The sequence below is a fragment of the Rhipicephalus microplus genome, chromosome 2 (assembly GCF_043290135.1).
Source record: "Rhipicephalus microplus isolate Deutch F79 chromosome 2, USDA_Rmic, whole genome shotgun sequence".
NCBI classification, from domain to species: Eukaryota; Metazoa; Arthropoda; class Arachnida; order Ixodida; family Ixodidae; genus Rhipicephalus; species Rhipicephalus microplus.
The window spans coordinates 48,241,382-48,261,785 of NC_134701.1; the positions used below are offsets into that span (position 1 = coordinate 48,241,382).

A 20,404-nucleotide genomic window follows, 5' to 3' on the forward strand; every position below is an offset into this window, starting at 1 on the left:
CTGATCTCCACCGTGCTGGGAAGTTGTGCTGCTAGGCCGATCATTGTGACTTTGAATAGAATCGGGCGGAGAACTGCGGAGAACTCCTCCTTGGGGAACACCACGATGAACTTTATATCGATTGGTCTCTCTGTTATTTGTCGTTATGTGAATGGTGCGGTCTCTATGGTACCTAAAAATCCAAGCATACAGGCGTCCACCGATGTCAAAATCTTCCAGTGCGACAAGAATCGCATAATGTGGCACATTATCGCAGGCGCCCTAATGTCAAGGAAGACCGTAACCACTAGTCTGCGTCGGCTTCTTTCTTCTTCAACGCTGGTGATCATGTCAACCACAACGTCAATGGTAGATCGACCTCTTCTGAAGCCGTTCGGAAATGCAGGAAAAGAGTTGTTGCTCTCTAGCAGCCGCTCTAATTTTGACAGTACCATTGTTTCCATTACTTTCCCGGCACAGCTGGCTAAGGCGAACGGTCTGTAAGAGAATAGTGCATAAGAACAATTCCCCGGCTTAAGCAAACAATGATGCGACTGCATTTCCAACTGACTCGGACTTTCCCTGACTCCCATGAGGTGTTATAATGAGATAACAGGATATGTCGTGCTTCTGTACCAAGATGGTTGAGTGCAGCATACGTGATTCCGTCGGGTCCCTGGTGCCGATGAGCGTCGGGAGGCAGAAATCGCAGCGTCAAGCTAATGCATTGTAAAACGCACATCAAGGCGCTCGTCAGACGATGGAGGCGCAATGGTAGTAAGAGGCTCATTAGTGGCAAAACCAACAGTGGTGGCCACGATGAGGCTACAGTAGCCACTGGCTATCTCAACTTCTGTTCGCCCTTGGTGTACAACAACAGCTTGAAATGGGTCATGTTGTTGGGGAGTTGTCTGCGAACCTCAGATGACCCACCAGATCTTAGATAGAGGTGTCCTAGGGTCCAGAGATTCACAGAAGTTTCTCCAACGCTGCCTGTCAGTCTTGTCAAGATGCCGAAGATTATGTCAATGAGCTCGACGACAGGTGGAAAGGTCTGAAGACCACTTCTTTCGTCTGTATCGGCGTTCTACACGGCGAAGGATTGCACGAAGGGCCTCGTATTGGGAGTCAACTGCTGATCTCTGCATCGGTAGGTTAACCTCTTTGGTTGTGTCACGCAGTGAAGAAACATTGATAGCATTGGCACCAACCTCTCCTTACATACAATTAATAAAAAAAGAAACAATGATGTTCTCTACCTCGGATGCATCAGTCGTGTGCTCACAAGCGGACTTGACAGATGCCTTGAACAGTATCCAGTTGGTTTGACGGGTGTAGCGTGTGTGTATGTGTGTGCGGTGAAACCACCTGAATTAAACATGGGTTGGAAGGTGGTCACTGCCGCGAGTGTCCAAATCTGTGCACCAACATGCGGAAGGGAGAAGGCTTCCGTAAACGAAAGAGAGGTCGAGGCAGCTGCTGTAGGATGTGCCACGAATGAATGTAGGTGATTCATCATTAAGCACGCTTTGTTCATAGTTGCATATAAAATTTGCGAAATTCCTTCCGCGAAAATTCATTGTAGTTCTACCCCAGAGAGGGTGATGTGAGGTAATATCGCCAATCACAATTTGTGGCATTTGTGCTGCTTGAAAAATGGTCCCCAGGTGGAAGCAGTCTATCTGTGCGTTTGGGTGTATGTATCCTCCTATTGCTGAGAATGGTCGCTTTTTATGCGTTTTAGTCAGGCTCACATAAATATTGCTGGTATGCGCCTTGACTGCATGTCTCAAGAACGTCAAATCATGGCGTATACAAACGAGAACTTTGCTCGTACTCTGATCACTGCGGAACCAAATCTGAATATATCTAGATATACGAAAAGTTGAAACCAGAAATGGTTGAGAGTGTGGCCAGTGTACTAAGGATCATCATCAGAAGAAACAACAAAGCAACACCGACAAAACACCTAATAGTCACGTTCGCTTCCAGTAATCTTCCAGAAACTAGTCAAACTGGGTACACGAAAGCTTCTATCAGGCCATACATACCTAACCCAGGTCATTGTTTTAAGTGCCAGAGGAATGGCCATGACTCACAAAGCTGTCGTCATCACCAAACTTGTGCACAATGTGGAGTGTCAGGCCACAATTCCGACAACTGCAAAGAACCGTCACACTGTCCGAGCTGTGGTGAAAATCATGCCGCATACACACGTTCTTGTTCATTATGGAAAAAATAAAACGAGATCATCACATTGAAGAATAAAGAAAACATCACAATCAAAAAAGCAAGAAGAAGAGTGTCGCAATTATATTGCCCTGCATATGCTGATGTGGCGCGTCAGGGGGCAACGCCGCACCTGCCTTTGCCACTCCTTCGGCCAACGCAGAGCGAGCCGTCGGCTGTGGGCCTGCCCCCAAGGCGGTAGTAGTTTGGTCTACTTCGCCTCCCAGCAAATCGAGACCAGAGACTCTAGGGTCCTCTGGTCTCAAGACCTCACCTAACGAGGCGAGGCTCAACATCCGAACCACCAGCTCGCACGTGCGAGCATCTAGTGCCTCCGAGGAGGCAATGGAAACAATGGTACCCTTGTTGCCGAAAGTGTGGCGTGGTTCCATGGAGCGCGCCAAGAAATTAAAAAGTTGTATATGGGGCCGGACGACCATCCTGCCACCTCAATCATCAAGTTCATTCTAACACAGGATACTCTGTGTACCCACAGCAGCATATCTTCTTAATATGCACACAGAAATATTACAGTGGAACATCGGAGGTCTTCTTCAAAACCTCAATGACTTACAAGAATGCCTCCATAAACACAATCCGAGACTGCCGTGTGTACGAGAGACATATCTAAAACGAACACACACAAACTTTCTACGTAACTACGTAATCTTCCGAAAGGATAGAGATGATGTCATGCAACCATGCGGGGTTGTAGCTGTTATAGTTAGTCAAGGGAGCATGTACACAATTGCCCCTTCAAACTTCCCTCGAGGCGGTGGCTGTGTAAGCAGTTCTTCTAAACAAATTCGTCAGCGTCCGCTCTTTGTACACACCACCCACCATCGCCTTGACAAACGTGAATTTCAGTCTTTAATAAATGAACTACATGAACTCTATCTGGTTCTCGGGGGCCTGAACGCACATCGCGGCCTACGTGATTCTCGCTGTGACGCACAAGGTCATCTCATTGAACAGCTTCTTTACTCTTCCGGCGCCTGTCTGTTAAATAAGAAGAGACCAACGTACTATAACACCACCAACAAAATATACTCGTCTATAGATCTCAGTATCGTATCTCCTTCACTTCTACCCCTCCTGAAATGAAAAGTTATAAATATTCTTTATGGAAGTGATCATTTTCCTGTCGCTTTTAGTGCACAAATTTTATATGAATGTCTTCTACATGTTCCGAAATGCCTGCTCAATAAAGCCGACCGAAAACACTTTTATAACATTACTAATTTAAGTTGGACTTACATATGTGGGTTAGGCATGGATGGACCTGTGCAGTACTTCACAGCTTTTCTTGTGACGTAGCAGCCAAGTGCATCCCTCAAACATCTGGACTGCCTGGCAAAATACGCGTGCCATGGTGGAACATTGAATGTCGAAATGAGCAGAAGGAGCAGAACAGGGCATGGAGGTTGCTGCGGAACTAACCAACAGCGAAAAACCTTGATAGCTTTACGAAAATAAAATCTCAATGCAGGAGAACGAGTCAGCAGGCCAGAAGGCAAAGTTAGCACAAGTTTTTAACAGGGATGAACTCTTATACACAGGATGCTAAAGTTTGGAACATGGTTCGTAGGGTAGGAGAAACACAAGCACACTCACTTCCACTCGTAAGCACAGATGGTGACAGCTTAGAAGATCAGGCGAACTTCCTCGGCGCACACTTCGAACAGGTGTCCAGCTCGTCAAACTGTACTGCTGCTTTCCAAAAACACAAATTAATAATTGAGAAGCAGAAACTAGAACACAAATGCACAAAACACGAAGCATACAGCCAAGCTTCCCAGGCAGCACGCCGCCGTTGGACCAATCTTGGACCAACATCGGCTAACATCGGCACCAACGTCGGGCCGACGTCGGAAGTGCAACTTCTTCCAATGTCGGGCCGACGTTCAAGCCAATGATGGGCCGACGTTTTGCCGATGTTTTAGCCAGTATGCAACCAACATTGGGCCGACGAAGGCCCATCGTATTGCCGACAAAGCTGCCAATGTTCGGCCAACATTGGGCCATATTTCAGCCAATCACATGCCATTTTTACGCCGATGTTTGCTGCACGACGAATATTGGCTACGGATGTACGACCGACATTGGACCAATCCAGGGCCACATTGCAGCCAATCAAATGACGTTATTACACCGATGTTTCCTGCACGACGAATATTGGCTACCGATTGGCTTGCCATTATGTAACCATTATTAGTAGGGAATTTTTCTTACCGGAAGATTTAAACAATATGCCTCGATGACCCGCTCTTGTAGCTTTGCAGCCCTGTATACTTGGGGCAACAGAAAATTGAATGCTGAGAACTGAAAGCAGTTACTCGATCTATTTCATCTTTTATACCTCATTCCCTTTGCTAACACTAGAAGTGTAGTTTACTTTTTTACCAATTTATCTTTTGCAATAGCGAGTGCTTTATTTGGTACTGGTATTTGGTACACCAGATCGAAAAAAGTTGTTAGGAAGTAAATGTTGAAAGCGTATGTCCCCCACTTGCAATCCCCACATATGTCCCCCACATGGTAATCGAGAATATTCATAGTTTAGAGCATTTTTTTGTAACTAAAACATGGTGATGGTGCTTCTGAATCAGCATAAGCTAGCCGAACAGTGCACCACCGACAGTCTGCAGACTATTTATTCTTTGTTTTTTTTTATTTATTTGGTACAACAAAAAATGTATACATTGAAAAATATATATACACAACTAAAAAAGGCCCGCTCTACTGCAGGTCAGGTTGCGTTGGGGGCACAGTGACAGTGGTGCTGTCAAGGCCCTGGCTGCTGTGGCTGGGCAGGAAGCCAGCTGCCGCGAGCAGCCGATAATCTGCACTCTGAGAGTGGGGATCATCGGGCTGCTCCACAACAAATGCTTCTCTGAAGCGCCGCTTCCTGCCCCCACAGCGATCACCAGACCCTGGCAGCCACCTCTTAATAAAGTTGAGGGCCTCCGCCTGGTCCCACCCTGCTTTTTGGCAGATGACATCTGCATACAAGAACAGAAATACCATAGTACACATGAAGCACTGCAGTACAGAGAATACACAAGGGTACACACACATAAAACGACGGACAAGTCTAACCTGTCACTAATCTACAGAGCCTCAGGTTCACAAAGGCCCTTTTCCCTTTTCTGCCATGAAGGCTGTACAGCACTTGCACATCATGTGCCAATACAGCCTTCATGGCATTCACACCAATTTCTCGGAGGCCACGTCCCCCAATCTGCAGGAGGTGTTTGTGCTGTAAAAAAATTCAAGAAGCATAGATGGGATAAACGCAACAGCACATCGAAATGTTTTCATGATAAAAATCTGCAAGAAGAGGACACTGAAAACAACAGCTTGAATTTTTGGGCATCACAACATTTCGTTGTTTTTTTACACTAACTTCAACTCACTTGACCTAAAATGGTTTCCACATCAGCCCTCTCACACTCAGTGTGAGAACCTTTCAGAGTCCTTCTCTGAATGCAGTTTCGCTGTTATGAAATCAAATACAACACTGTTATAACCCTTAATAAATATTGATTCTAGCTATGAAATAGTATATTTACTTTGTACAGTGCTCAAATTCCAATGCACGTTTCTTCGAGGTTACAATGTCTTTGCCTGAATGTTGACCAGGAGTAGCTTCTACAGGTGAAAAACGATAAAATATGTGGAATTCAAAAAGAAGCTTGGACATGTTTTCAATTAATGCATTGTAAGCAGACTACAACAAGATAAATGAACATGATCAAGGCGTACTAAGAGGCAACCTTAGAGCGACCAAATCTTGGTCATAGATGAAACTGATAGAAAAATAAAGGTCGCACTAGATGGTCGCACCATTTGCTGTTTATATTTTTCTGTGATAGCCAACAAAGAGGCATGTCGCTATAGAAATCTCATCACAATAAACAAAGGTGCATTTTCTTCACACTGCGAAATTGGGTGCATGTTAGATTTTTAAAAAAGTAAGAAATCGGCTAACACAAGGCAGGGTGAACTGTAGCTCAAAGTAGAGAGAGCCGCAGCGGACACGAAATAGGGTGATAAATGAACAAAATTACTGAATGTCTGTTTTAAGCAGGCTATTGCTAGCCACTGCCCATCAAACACACGATGCTGCCTACATCGTCTGCTAGCTTAGGACAGTTCACTCGGACTTCACAGACTACAGTAAATACAGTCGAATTTCATTAATTCCAACACACTTAATTCGAACTGACGCTGTGGTCCTATCAAAGCTATACCGCGCTCCGAAAATGCTCTCAGCACCCGGCCCAATCCTGCGGTGGCACTTCAGACACCTCATCGCTGTGCTTGAAGAAGAAAATGAAGAAAAGGAAAAAAAAGACTGCAGTGGAATGTTTGCCAAATGCCAATCTGCGACATTCCTGTGCCCCGCTTCGGCTTTTTCCGTCCCTGCCACGTAGAGACCCTTCTCCTCTTAACACTGCGCATGAAGAGAAAGAGGGGAAAAAAAGCTGTCGCAGAAAGTTGGCTCTCTCATGCCGATCTGCAATGCGCCGGGGTCACGCTTTCCTGTTTTTCATTCCTGCTATGTAGAGACTCTTCTCCTTTTAACACCGCGCATGAAGAGAAAAAAAAAAAGCTGCCGCGGAGTGTTTCTCTCTCGAATGCCGATCTGCTTTTCTCCAGGTGGAGACGCTCCTCCATTCTCATCATGTGCTGGCCACGCTCCGGCTGCAGCGCAGATGGTAACAGTGGAAACACAGTTGTCTTCGAAGAGTGTCAGCACTGGGCATTGCCGCGCGCAACTTCTTTTGCCAGGAGAATACTGAAGCCGAAGTACAAATGCTTTGCAAACTGCACGCAAAACTTGTTGACTCGTTGCAAGGCCAACGTGTACAGACATGTATTGACTACGTTAATTAATGACGGATGTCCTGTAATTTGTGAATAAAACTTCTCCATGCACATGCATCACTGCATAGTGAGCCCTCCGCTCGTTTACCGTATTTACTCTATTCTACCGCGCCCTCGATTGTAACGCGCGCCCGCTTTCCACGAAAAAAAAGAAAACTAAGACATCGGTTGCAACGCGCACCCTTTTTTCTCGTTGGCCCGCTTGTTCACACCACTCGCGAAAATGACTCTTTTTGAGAGCGTCTTCCGTTTAAATATGAAGTACGGGGGAAGCTTATGCCTATCTGACGTGCAACAGAGCATTGCTGTCACTCTAGTTTTACCGTGGCCCGATGTCAGTACACAAACTTGCTTCGCCCCCTTCTCCTAGACGGTTGTGGTGCCAGGCATGTCGAAGTAAAGAGGCGTGTGATCGGCATTCCCGATTTGCCCAAGCAGGTAGCCGTTGTTGTGCCGCAAGTTTAGAAGGAACCTCTGAAGACTCTGAAGCTTTTCTTCGTACTCCTCCGGCAACTTCCTGCATATGCCCGTTTGCCTTCGGAGGGAAAAGCCTTTTCCCTTCATAAAGTTCGTTAGCCAGCACCTGCTCGCTTTCAAATGGCTCTGCATTAGCCCTTTTTCTAAGGCTAACTGCATAGCCTGCACTTGGAGCAGTTCTGTCGTCACGGGCCGCTGTGCCGCTCACTGCTTAATCACATACTCGCCGAGCAGCTCTTCAATATGTGGAAACCGACCCTGCTGTGGTCCACTGAAGCCTTTGCGTGAATCTTTGCTGTCGACAATATTCTGCTTTTGTTTCCGCCAGTCCCGCACGCACGTTTCGGGAACTCCGAATGACCGCGATGCAGCCCGATTTCTGTCCGTTCCGGCACACGCGACGACTTTTCTTTTAGAAGCAGCATTGTGGTGCACTCGTCGAGTTTTTGGAGTCGGCCCTACCATGCCGTCGATGCTAATGTACTACAAGATGACGAACTCCTCAGCACACGTATGAAGTGCCGCGCATGGGAAACACATAGGCAGAAATGACCGACGCGCCATGCCGACGCACGTAGGGAGCGGCCATTTTGTAAGTGGCGATGGCAATAGAATGACCATATTCATTTTTTTTTTCGTACTCGATTCTAACGCACATTCGATTTATGAACTCTCTTAACCGGAAAAAAGGTGCGTGTTAGATTCAAGTGATTACGGTAACTTTCATTATTTCGAACTTCTTTTAATTTGAACAAATTTTCTGGCCTCTTTGAGTACGAATTATTCATATTCGACTGTAGTACAGTGGCTCATGAGATAACCTGACTAGTTTGTTTCCCGAAACACAGTATCTTAAAGCAGTACTAAATTTCTGCATGTTACATAGGCATATTAAAAATCAAGAAATATACACCGAAGCCGCAGCCACAGCTTTACTCTGCCTCTGCTGCCTCCACTTCTCCAATTGTACAAGCAGGCAGCCGGGGAAGGTCAGAGGGGCGCTGTGCTGGCTGGGCGTGCTGAGGCACGGACAAGAGCCGTACCTTGTGCTTCAGCTGTCGCACCTCCTGCAGAACCTCTCTTTGTTGCTGCCGGATGCCAAGTTGGATCCGCAGGATCCGTAGCAATAGAGCTGAAACATACAAGAGTACATACCATATTTACTCGCACAATTTACATCCTCACATAATTTGCTCATCAGTATAATTAGCCAGCCTGCTTTACTACAAGAAACTTTTTGCTCGCATACTTTGCCCTCCCCAACCAGCCCGAGCCACCTTGCCAGCACACACACACAGACACATTTGACTTCATGATGCTCTGGTCAGGCACATCTCTTGTCGAGCAGGCGAGTGCAGTCTTACACAAAATGGACTGAGTGCAAGGTCCCTTCTTCCATGAACTTTTATGCTTTCCCTAGAATATCGAACTTGAAAACTGAAACCTGTTTATGTGTAGTCCGAAATGCCTAAAGGTTTGCCTCCTATCTTCCCACCTCTTTCACGGCAAGAATGTATTCTCGAGACACAGCACAGATGTTGAACGCGTGCAAGGACCTGTCACATTAACTAGATGAGGCAGGTTTTCGCACTCTTTTTTTTCCGGTTTCGCCATCTGGCCATTGCGTTTTTACCGTTCCTTGTGATAGGCTACAATAATTATATACGAGGCAGATTGCTGTTATAAAGCTTACCGAAGAAAACTGAAACCGTGCTACCGCTAAGCACATCAGCGTGGAGTTCTTCGACATGCAATATTCAGTATGAGAGCCAGCAGAAGAGTGCGTTGAATAAGACTTAGCATAGAAGCTTGGGTGTGTTGGTTAGATATCGGAGGAAACACAACGCAATAGAAGACTGGGACAAGGAATGGACACACACACACATGAAGGGCGACACACACAGCACTGTGTTGGCATCGCGCTTCCTTGTCTGCATCTTACTTTACGTTGGGTTCCTGACAATTATTGGAGAGTACTTATGTTCTCAGGTATAACCCTGTCGTGGGAACTGGTTTTTGTGAGCACTGTTCGGAAGAACTTCAAGAAAATGGGGGCATTTGAACAGGCTTAGCAAACAAATGACAATCCGCTTTGAGACAGCTGTGACAGCGCCTGCAACATATATTCCCAGTTGAGCTTTTATGCCAGCGATTCCTACTAGCTTCGCACATGACCGGATTGACAAAAAAAGTACACATAATACGCGAGTATATACCGCATTTGACTCTGTAGCTTTGATGAACCAGGCAGATACACAAATTTATCCAAAACTCCATTGATTCTGTTGCAAAATTATTCAACAAACAAATTGCGATGTTATCCATGTTACTATACGATTGTGGCACTTTACCGTTGCAGCTTTCCAGGAGGCACACATAGTGCAGCGTTAGTTCACCACTCGCAGTTAATTGTATGCAGTAGGTTGCTCACAGCAACTGACTGCATGCAATGGTGAACATCTTGTATGCTTGCACCGCTGTTTCAGCATGCTGGCTGCTTGCCATACGGCTATCAATTGATGTTCACAAAATTGGGAAGATGAAGAAAAGACTACACAGTGCCCTCTGGCCACCCTATACTCCAAACCTCCAGGCAACAAACAAACAAAAGAAACAGAAGTATGCAAATGAATATTATTCCTAATGCAGCTGGAATGGAGTGTAGTTTTCACCAATTCTGTGTGTTAAGTCAATATGGAGTGAGTTAACTTCATAAAGTAGCTTTTCTCATAACAGTGTTCACTCTATTGTAACACAAGGAGTGACTTCATAGCATCTAGAAGGAAAAATAGAATCTTCAGTATTTGATAGAAATGTGAGGCTCTACCATAAAACAACAATAATCTGGAAAAAGAACTCATTACATTCGAAAAAAAAAAGGTAGCACAGTTGATCTCCTTTACAAGAGACACTGATGTAACAGACAAACGGGGATAAGAGGCACCAGTGTGCAGGTTGACATTTGGCCCATCATGCATCAGGCACTCCGTAGATGCGCCTGTGCAGCCGGGAGCCCTGCAGTCAAGCATGCTGAGCAAGACTGTTGACCACTGTACAATGACACATTGCCACAAAATTTTAAAACTTCATTTCACAGACTTCTGCAAAAGCTTCTTACACTCTTGCATAATTTTTGCACAAGCTTCTCTCATTCTTGCGTGATTTTCGTCAGAACATATAAGTGTTGGAAGTTGTATGTCCCCAAAAACTTTCACAATACAAATAGCATACATTAAAGTCTATCACTTAATACGTGCATAGTGTAACAATGAAAGGAAACTCACGCATGGTTTGCTCCAAGCCTTCCCCGTGCGGTGCCTCCTTGAGCCTTGGAGGGCACTGTACAGCTAGAGCAAAGTAGCATCAATTTAGTGTTAATGGCAGGTTAACAAGACAACAAAACTAACCCCCATATTTATAAACGCTCCCCGACTCGACTTTCACCCTCAACTTGACAGAGTTGAGCACTGTGCCGTTGCTCGTTTGAAAGCGACGCTGCGCTACTCGAGAATCACAGCAGATTATTGCTGACATGCAGCAATTTTCTCTGCTTAGAGACGGCGCTCCCATCAGCCATCTCAAGTGAAGGTGAAGCGTTTAGTGGAGGGACGTTCTAGAATACAGGGGTAAGATTCGTTGCAAGAACACTACAATAGACACACTTAATTTTTACACTTCATCTATATTGTACAGCTACACACATTCTGCATCCTTATAATGCAACATATACATACAGGCTTATAAAGTAAACACTGTAGGCTGCTCAAATAACACCTACACAAAAAAATTACCCAAAAGTGGCCATGCGCAAAGTACTTTTATTTGAAACTCACAAAACTTTTGCGGTGATGGAGAATAAATAAGACAGGTTACGCTTGGAGGCACATGAGACCTTCGCAGCTTTCATAAAGTACAAAAAACAATATGGTATGTGTGTATGTATGTACGCATGAAGGTTCAGCCTTTACATACGGTTTCTTGAAAGAATCGACTATGAATTTTATGGCACCTGTGTCCTTCAGCGCAATTGAAAGCCTGCTGATCAGTGTGTGCAATTGTGGAATAGTTACATAGAAAATGGCGTGAAACACCTAAAATCAAATTTTTCTAGCTAGAAAATATGCAGCCGTGTATACACAACACATGCTGCAAACAGTGGGAGGTGACGACAAGAGTGATTTGAGTGTAAGCGGCAGTATTCCTCATTCATGCACCCCGCCATTTTCAACTGTTGCCCAAAAGCAGCACCACTTCAGCGTGCTACTTTTTTTTTACATCATAAACAGCACGGAATACAGCAAGGATGAAAACAACATATGCAATTAAATTTTGAGCACTATTTATGGTGCGCATGATTGATTGATTGATATGTGGGGTTTAACGTCCCAAAACCACTATATGATTATGATAGACGCCGTAGTGGAGGGCTCCGCAAATTTAGACCACCTGGGGTTCTTTAACGTGCACCTAAATCTGAGCACACGGGCCTACAACATTCCCGCCTCCATCAGAAATGCTGAAACCGATGGAGGCGGGAATGTTGTCTAGTCTAGTGGCTAAGGTACTCGGCTGCTGACCCGCAGGGCGAGGCACCCTGAGGGTTAGCAGCCGAGTACCTTAGCCACTAGACCACCGCGGCGAGAATGGTGCGCATGAAAAAAAAAATAGGCCTTTGTACAACGACGAATTCATAATTTGCCTTCAGGGACCTTCTGTTAGGCTGCACCACATACAGATTTTTTGTGGCTTTCAAAAGAGATTTGAAAAAAAAAATAATAACCGTGTTTACTCTCGTCATGAGCACACTCACTAAGTCACCCTCATTTCAGTCGCCAAAATTTTGAATTTTTTTTTCTTCCACATATTAAACACACACCTTACGTTCATCGGCTGAAGACCCACGGGCTCCCCCCCCCCCCCTTGCCGCCTTCGCTCGCTGCCACGTGCCATTTTATTTTTGTTTCTATTTGTTCACGGAACGTCCTCTGTCTTTTTTAATTATCTCTTGTAACATATGTGGCATTATCTTGTTCCCGAGGTGCCACAGGTGCTCTGCTATGTAGATGCACCATTAAACTAGTATTTTTGATCAACTGTGCATTTCTGATGTTTACCTTGCAAGTACGTAAAACTGGCATGCTTCTGGATCTACGATACACATGTGGCTTGTCTCACTTTGAAGGAAAAGTTAGCATACAATGGTGTAAATGCTTAGAATTTGAAATATTGAGGCAGCAGCACACCCGAGATGATCATATAGTAAAGAAACAAGTGCTGCCTTATTACTGGCAAGTTGTCACTTACATGTACAAATAAATTTTGCGAGCTAAAAAAAGTACAAAAGCACAGCGAGGCTGTGATGTGGTTCAACCTGTGGATTCGCTTCATTTATCACGCCATATGATGAAGCTTTTTTTGGTAAAACTGCTCAGATAAGAAAAAGAGTTTGCTGTCCAATACAGCAACTATACAAAGTGTGCACGTGCATCTCGCAGCGCCTTTTCGTCACTTCCGAAATGCGCCACCAACATGCCCGGGCACCAACCGAATCTATCGCCTACAACTGCCATGTTGTCTCCTAGTGCTTGCACCCGTTTAGTTTTGCCTCACGATGCAAGTTTGAGAAATTATGAGCTGCTAGTGAGGCAAGTTGATTTAGTAGTCCACGCAGAGGGAGCAGAGCTTAGGGTGTTTCTTCGCTGAAAGTTATAACCTGAAATTGAGAACGCACATTCCGATTTTCCTAAAAGTACCAGCGTATTTTGCTGGTGCAGATTAACAAAAGCTACTTGAAGAAACTTTGCAATATTTGCATGTTCAGGTGCAACTTCATTACGGGTAAGTGCCATAGCCAAGTATTTACCTGCAAACAGATATAGCTTACCAAGATACTGTACATACAAACTTGTCCGCAGTTAAAATCATGATGGCGAGGAAGGCGGTTAAAATCGTGATGGCGATCGCGGAGATTTGGTATTGCATTGAAACAAACTATAAAGAATGGGAAACAATATTAGTTCATTTTGAAGTATAGTCGATCGGTTCAAGTTGGGCGTCAGGATTTTTTTAATTAGTCAATTAATTCTATACACGGTCTCTATCATGTTCAGTGACTCCACTGTACATTAGCGTACAACAAAAGCAAAATACAAAGTGAAAAGTGTGTTAAAGCATACGCGAAAAATAAAGTGATGACTGGCATTACCGCGGCACACACCACGCAAAGTCGCTATCTGCCTTGTATAATATTTTTCTCGACTATTTCCACAAATAGCAATCAAAGAGGCTCAAGCTCAACATCAGCACTGTTTAAAACACTTGGGGAGGGGGGGGGGGGGATTGCTACTTTGGTGGCGTAGGCCGTGACAATATATTCATAATATTATATCTCTTGTAAACTTGCCTAGCTCTGCACGACTAGTTTTCGATGGGAGCAGCTGCGCTTCGCACATCCACTCTTAAAATTGCGGCTCGAGAGATTTTGAGCTTTCACTTGTTTTTGGGCCAGGCAATTTGTAGTGAAAGCAAGATAATAGGCCCTCATAGGTTGTGGCGGGCAGCCGGTGTACGCCGTGGCTGGTATATGTGTCGCACATCTTGATTATCTGGTCTTGTATCGAGTGAACGAGCGAGGCCTTCCTAATCCAATGAGCTCATTAAAGTAGGACAAAAAAAAACCACAATGCTTCCACATCGTTCACAGCAACAGATGACGAGCCCCCAACAAACCGCACTGCAGCACGTGAACTGCCGTAAGTACCCAGGGAGTTACCACGGCATGGCGGGAGAGGGCGACAACGGCAGAAGTGACATCACAAGAACACTATGTATAAAGGGGACATTTAAAGACTTTTTTCCCATTTTTAAACTTCGTGCACTGTTCTGTCACAATTTATAGCTCAGAATAGTTGTATTTTGAAAAGGGCACTAATTCATAAGCCCAATGGTTCAAGGATGGGTGCATTTAGGGGGCCCATTCTACGTTTTACTTATGCCCTTCAAGAACTTGCTTACAAGACCAAAGTCCTGTTTCAGAAAGAACACGCTAGTGCGTGGCCAGCAGTCCGTCAAGCATTAGTGCTGGTGAGATTTGGAAATGCAGCGCATGAGCATCCTCATCTGCTACTTCTCTGCTCATGCTCTCGGGGCTTACTTGCGAGGCACGGTCCTTCGCACTTTTCATTTTCACACTGTAAATCCACTGATACCAACTCTGCCTTCCATTATTTATTAAACCAATATTTCATGGTCACGAGGACGAGCTTAAAATGTTTGCTACATCAGACCTGAACAGCATTTTGAGTCATCGAAACTTGCTAGTTGCAGCGAGCATTATGCGAAAAATATGATGTGCTTTACGGTGACAACTTGCAAAACACGGCAGCAACGATTAAAATCATGCATTTTTTGTGCTCACGGGAAATCCCTGAAGCAGGAGGCACTGGGCTAGATAAATTGCGCAGCTAAAATACGGATGCGCTTTCCAATGCTGTCATGCGTACAGGCGGAGATGGCAGACAAAACTGGGCGCACCCCGATTCTATGCGCATGCGTCCCATTCACAAGCCTCGCTGCCAGTTAGCACCACATGGCTCACTGTCCATGAGCTCGCTTGTTTCCTGTAACAGTGGACCATACGGTACACCTATTTAAAAACGAGGATAGAATGTATATTATGCAGCATCTGATGAAGCCATGACGATGTGTTGCTGATGAAATCTGGAACTCTAGTTAGTACCCTTATTGTTAACCAGCCGACCGACTACCAAAAAGATTTGCGACTGAAATGATGGCATCTACACCTGCCCTTAAATGGACACTGAACAAAGTTTTTGCCGCCGAGATTTTCAGCCAAAGCAAAAGATTGGGCCATGAAATTCATAGACAATAATAATTTCAAGCTGAAACTACGAAAACATACTGAATTTAATGAGCCTTTTACAAAATGCCGCGTCTAGCTCGTAGACACGGCGTTTTCTAAAAGGTCGCGACATTTATTTTTCAAGTTTTTTTTTGTTATTCAAGACAAATCTACGGTGCATTGTTCACAGAAAACAAAATTGCCTCGGTAAGATTTCTTTGCGAGCAGCTTACTAATTTTAAGGCAGGCGCGTTGATTCGTGAACTGAAGGATGCGAGTGATCGATCTTGCCTGCTAGTGGCTAGGCGACAAAGGCTTTACCTCACGTCCTGGTGTAGCTAAGTCACGCAAATGGAGCAGAAAATGTGCATTATCATTTATTCACCTATATATCACACGTATGTGACTTATTGCCGGTGACAGGTGATCAGGATGAAGTCGACAAGTTGCAAATCTGAACAAGAATTCACTCGAATGAAAAACCAACCTATACTCACGTGCACGGTGAAGTCGAACACGTCGTCCGTCAATGTTGTCGCTGATGCCCGAAGGAAAAGAGAAGAGGACAAGCGACGGGGTCGTCTCTTTCTATAAAGTCGGCGGAACTGCCAGAACGGCCAACACAAAAGGCATCGGGTTGACACAAGCAAGATTTTATATCCTCCTTGGGTTGACATTCCTCCATCTGGGCATCAGTCGCTCCACCCGGGCATGCAGCTGCTACTGGTTCTACTACTATCCTCTTCCCCGTGCCTCTTCCCGACATTGCAGCGTTGCTGTCATACTCGCGAACCTTTTTAAATTAAAGCACGCAATCATGTATTATCGTGCGCCATACTAAACTTAAAAACAGTGCGCCGGTACATGAGATCACGAAGCGCGGTCCACGCCATCACAAGAGCAATTAGAGAAATGAAACAAAGAAAACTAAAATGTATAAAATATTTTGTCTCAATACGATCCGCAATCCAGTTTCCTGCAGCGGCTTTTGGCTCTGTATGAACGGCCAAGCCAGTGCTAAGCCAAGCTTGCGTCCCTGATCAGCTGTTTGTTTCCATCGAGAATTCAACAGTGAACTGGCAATTTGTTTAGATGATATTGCTAAAGGACTTGAAATTGAATATTTCTCTACGTACTACTGCTGTACTTTTCCTCTCTGTTTCCTGATCACAGTGATAAGATTGAGAAGGTTACAATTTAGAAAACAGCAAGTGCAGCTCAAGCATTGCTAGTATCGCTGTTTCGGTAATAAAATGTTACAAAGATTTTGCCCCGCGACCTGCTTGCCGTGTTCGAGCACCCAGTAGAAACTTATGGTGCCGCGTTTGAAAGAGTTGAATAAAATTGCAATATTACGAAAGAAAGGCTCTGAAGCAACATCGCATTTTATCAGGCCTACACCTCCCACACCTAGACGAGTAAAACTCGTCGATATTATCTTGCAAAGCTGTGTATAATATTTAAAACACATTCTTTAGCCCACGATGAATTCTTCTCTCGTGTGGCTTCTCCATTTGGTACTGTCATGTCAACTTACAAAGGCAACTTTCCATATTTAGTCTCTTTAGATGTTGCAAAAGCTTGACACGTGGTGTGTATGCCATACTGATAATTCTCCTCGTAACCTGGGTCCGCCTCTTTAAACAGCGTCGCATTTTATTGTTCGCAATTGTGTTTCTTTTATACTCTAAGCGAGCTGTGTGATTTCATCAATATTCACGAGTGTTCCCTGACTATACAAACACGTGCGTCTTATTTGGTGCGGTGCACGTTTGTATGTAGCAAAAAATGTCATTTCGTCAGCGTGTGTCTGCATACACTTGCATGCCCTGCAGTACGTGTACATAATTAATGCAGTAAGGACTGCAATGCATAGCCTTGCATGGGACATATATTCCATGCACCCTCAGAGAAATGTTGTTTGTTATGAGCCTACTGTTTATCATTACATTTTTTTTTCGTTAAAGTTTCATCTCCATATAAAGCAGCTGTATACAGGCACGAGCTTCAGCAGCTTCCTCGTTGTTCCATTTTAAATAAAAACACCAAGCCTACCCGAATCAATGATCTGTTTGCTATCATTACTGTTATGACTTCTACGATGTACACAAGGACAGTAGTATACAAAAAATAGGGAGGGAATTGAATGCCCTGCCTGCATGGCTGCGCCGTTTCACAAGATCAGGCGCTGCGCTGTGAAGCTTCCTACCGGCCTGCAGAAATTCAAGGGAGCGTACAATAGTGTGGTTCAAGAGGACTTGTGAGGAATACTAGACACACTTGGTGTAAAAGATGGAGTCACTAATCATTTAAAGGAAATCTATAAAACTAACAAGGTAGTTAAAAAGTGGGAAAAACAGATATCCAAGCCCACAGTGGTGAAACGTGGACTTAGGCAGGCGTGCCCACTGTCACCCTTCTTATTCATGATGTACCTACAAGGATTAGAGGCATTGGGACTTGGCTTCAACCTCTCTTTAGTCAAACAATGAAAACTCATTGATCAAGCACTACCAGCATTAATCTACGCAGATGATATAGTTCTAATGGCCAACAACAAGGAAGCTTTGCAGAGGTTGGTGGACATCTGCGGTAATGAGGGAGACAGGTTAGATTTTAGATTCAGTTAGGAAAAATCAGTAGTCATGATTTTTAATGATAACAAAGGTAGTGAGCTTAGAATACAGGAAGTCACGCTAGAGATAACAGATAAATACAAATAACTGGACGTATGGATAAGCAATGGGACCGAGTACCTGAGGGAACACGAAATATGCGTGACGACTAAAGATAACAGGAATGCAGCAGTGATGAAAAATAGGGCACTGTGGAATTACAATAGGTATAATGTTGTGAAAGGAATATGGAAAGGGGTCATGGTTCCTGGGCTGACGTTCGGCAACGCGGTCTTGTGCATGAGGTCAGAAGTTCAAGCAAGATTAGAAATTAGGCAACGTGAAATATGAAGGCTTGCTTTAGGAGCTCACGGGAATACACCAAACCAGGGAGTACAAGGTGATATGGGATGGACATCATTTGATGGCAGGGAAGCTAGCAGCAAGATAAAATTTGAGAAGCGATTGAGAGAAATTGGGGAGGAGCGTTGGGCTATGAAGGTTTTCAGCTACTTGTACATGAAGAATGTCAATACAAAATGGAGGAAGCGAACCAGGAAATTGACTGGTAAATACTTAGAAAACAGCAGGTGGCCAAACCAGAAAGAACTATCGGTTAAAAAGGAACTGCAGGAAACGGAGACTGACATGTGGAGAATTGGCATGATTAAGAAGTCCGCACTAGAGATCTATCGAACTTTTAAGCAGGAAATTGCCAAAGAAAGAATCTATGATAATACTCATGGTAGTTCTCTACTGTTTGAGGCCACGACGGGAGTGTTGCGAACCAAGACATATCGGGCCAAATATGAAGAGATAGACACAATATGCAGTGTGTGCGAAGCGAAAGAAAAAACTGCCGAACACTTGACAATGCTCTGTAAAGGGCTTCACCTTATAGTTCAAGATGACGGCGCAGAGTTTTTCAAAGCACTGGTGTTTAGGGACAGGGAGGGCAAAATAGACTTTAAGCGGGTAGACTTAACTGGAAGGAGGTTATCTGATTGGTGGCTAAAGTCAAGGCACGATTGAAAATTAAACCCTTCACTTCAAAGTACCCGTCCAACTTTACTATTTAAAGGGGAAAAAATCTAGTGGTTAGTTCACTAAGCATTACGGCTAGGTGACGTTAGCCGCCGCCCGATCTAAAGGGTACGGCCACATCCATCCATCTATCCAGCCAAGAATATGCTCTCTGGCTTGTTGCTCTAGGCCTAGTCCGGTAGATTTTCTGGCCTCACCGTTGAATTGTTTGCTCGGGTTGTGGCTTGCAAACATTGCGGTTTTGGGCTTCGTATCATCTTGTTCCGTCATCATGTCCTCCAAGTGGAGGACATGTCGCAGTGTGAGGAGGAAGTACGACAAGGCGCTGATAGAATGAGCTATCAGTCTTACCAGGCAGGCGGTTGAGAGCGCACCGAGGCAGCTGACGCACACCAGCACTATCCGCTTCCTGTATAATACAGGCTAGGGAATTATAGAAACACAGAGCAGAAATCAACTCTTGTACCTCTCTCATGCACTCACAGGGCGGAACCTGCTTCGAACACTGAGGACCGAGCTAAGCAACACCATGCGTGACGATAAATCATGGTCTCCTATTGCAATAATGATTAAGGCACGCATGCAACTTAAACCATTGTCACGCAAGATGAATTCACAACACCATCGAAGTGAACCCAAGGCACGTGCTGATGATTATGTACGGTACTAGCGCTAAATTCATGCAGACGTTTAGTTGGCGCTGCAGTAGGCCTAGTTGAAGGAATGGCCACAGCTACAGCTGTGATGGAGAACGGGCTCATTAACATCTTCATGTAGATTAAAACGGCTTACCCCGAAATGGCTGAGAGTGTCACGCTATCCCTAGCAGTGGCACATGCAGTTGCATATTTAACGATTACAGAAATGGCGTACCGATTTCCAAAGCACATATCAATACTTCCGTCAAGGCGTAGCACCAAACACTTTATCGCACATTTCGGGAAACATTCCTTTTTCTCCCAATCTGGTGGCTAGGCATGACTACGCCCAAGAATAAGCATGTTATTATGTATGTCGGAGGTATTTTCATCTGATCCCTGAAAAGTTATTTCCCTAAACCCATGGAAAAAAAAGAAAATGGAATTCGCACCTGTCATCACATTGCACCCCATCACAGGAATGGGATCAGATTGGCCTGGCACTCAATACTCCTTTACGCTTAATCAGAGCTCGGTCTGGCACCAGCTCCAGACAAAACCATTTATAATCTCCTGTCTGGCACATCTGTTTTACTCTGCTCTCTCTCAACCAGAGTGCACCATGTACCTGTGGTTCACCCCTGGTGGATCTTTTTCACTGTTTGTGAATT

General features: G+C 44.6%; 2 protein-coding genes across 2 annotated transcripts in view; one reads left to right on the top strand and one right to left on the bottom strand.

The window, feature by feature from the left end:
- The window catches only part of LOC119169104 (uncharacterized), a 563,356-nt gene that overhangs the window by 250,761 nt on the left and 292,191 nt on the right, over positions 1-20,404 (top strand). The window lies entirely within an intron of this gene.
- Positions 4,861-5,457, bottom strand: LOC142796241 (uncharacterized). Its single transcript, XM_075886439.1, has 2 exons — positions 5,308-5,457; positions 4,861-5,210 (listed from the first exon to the last, which is right to left on the bottom strand). The coding sequence occupies exons 1-2, from the start codon at positions 5,408-5,410 to the stop codon at positions 4,948-4,950; spliced, it is 366 nt and encodes a 121-aa protein (XP_075742554.1). The 5' UTR covers positions 5,411-5,457; the 3' UTR covers positions 4,861-4,947.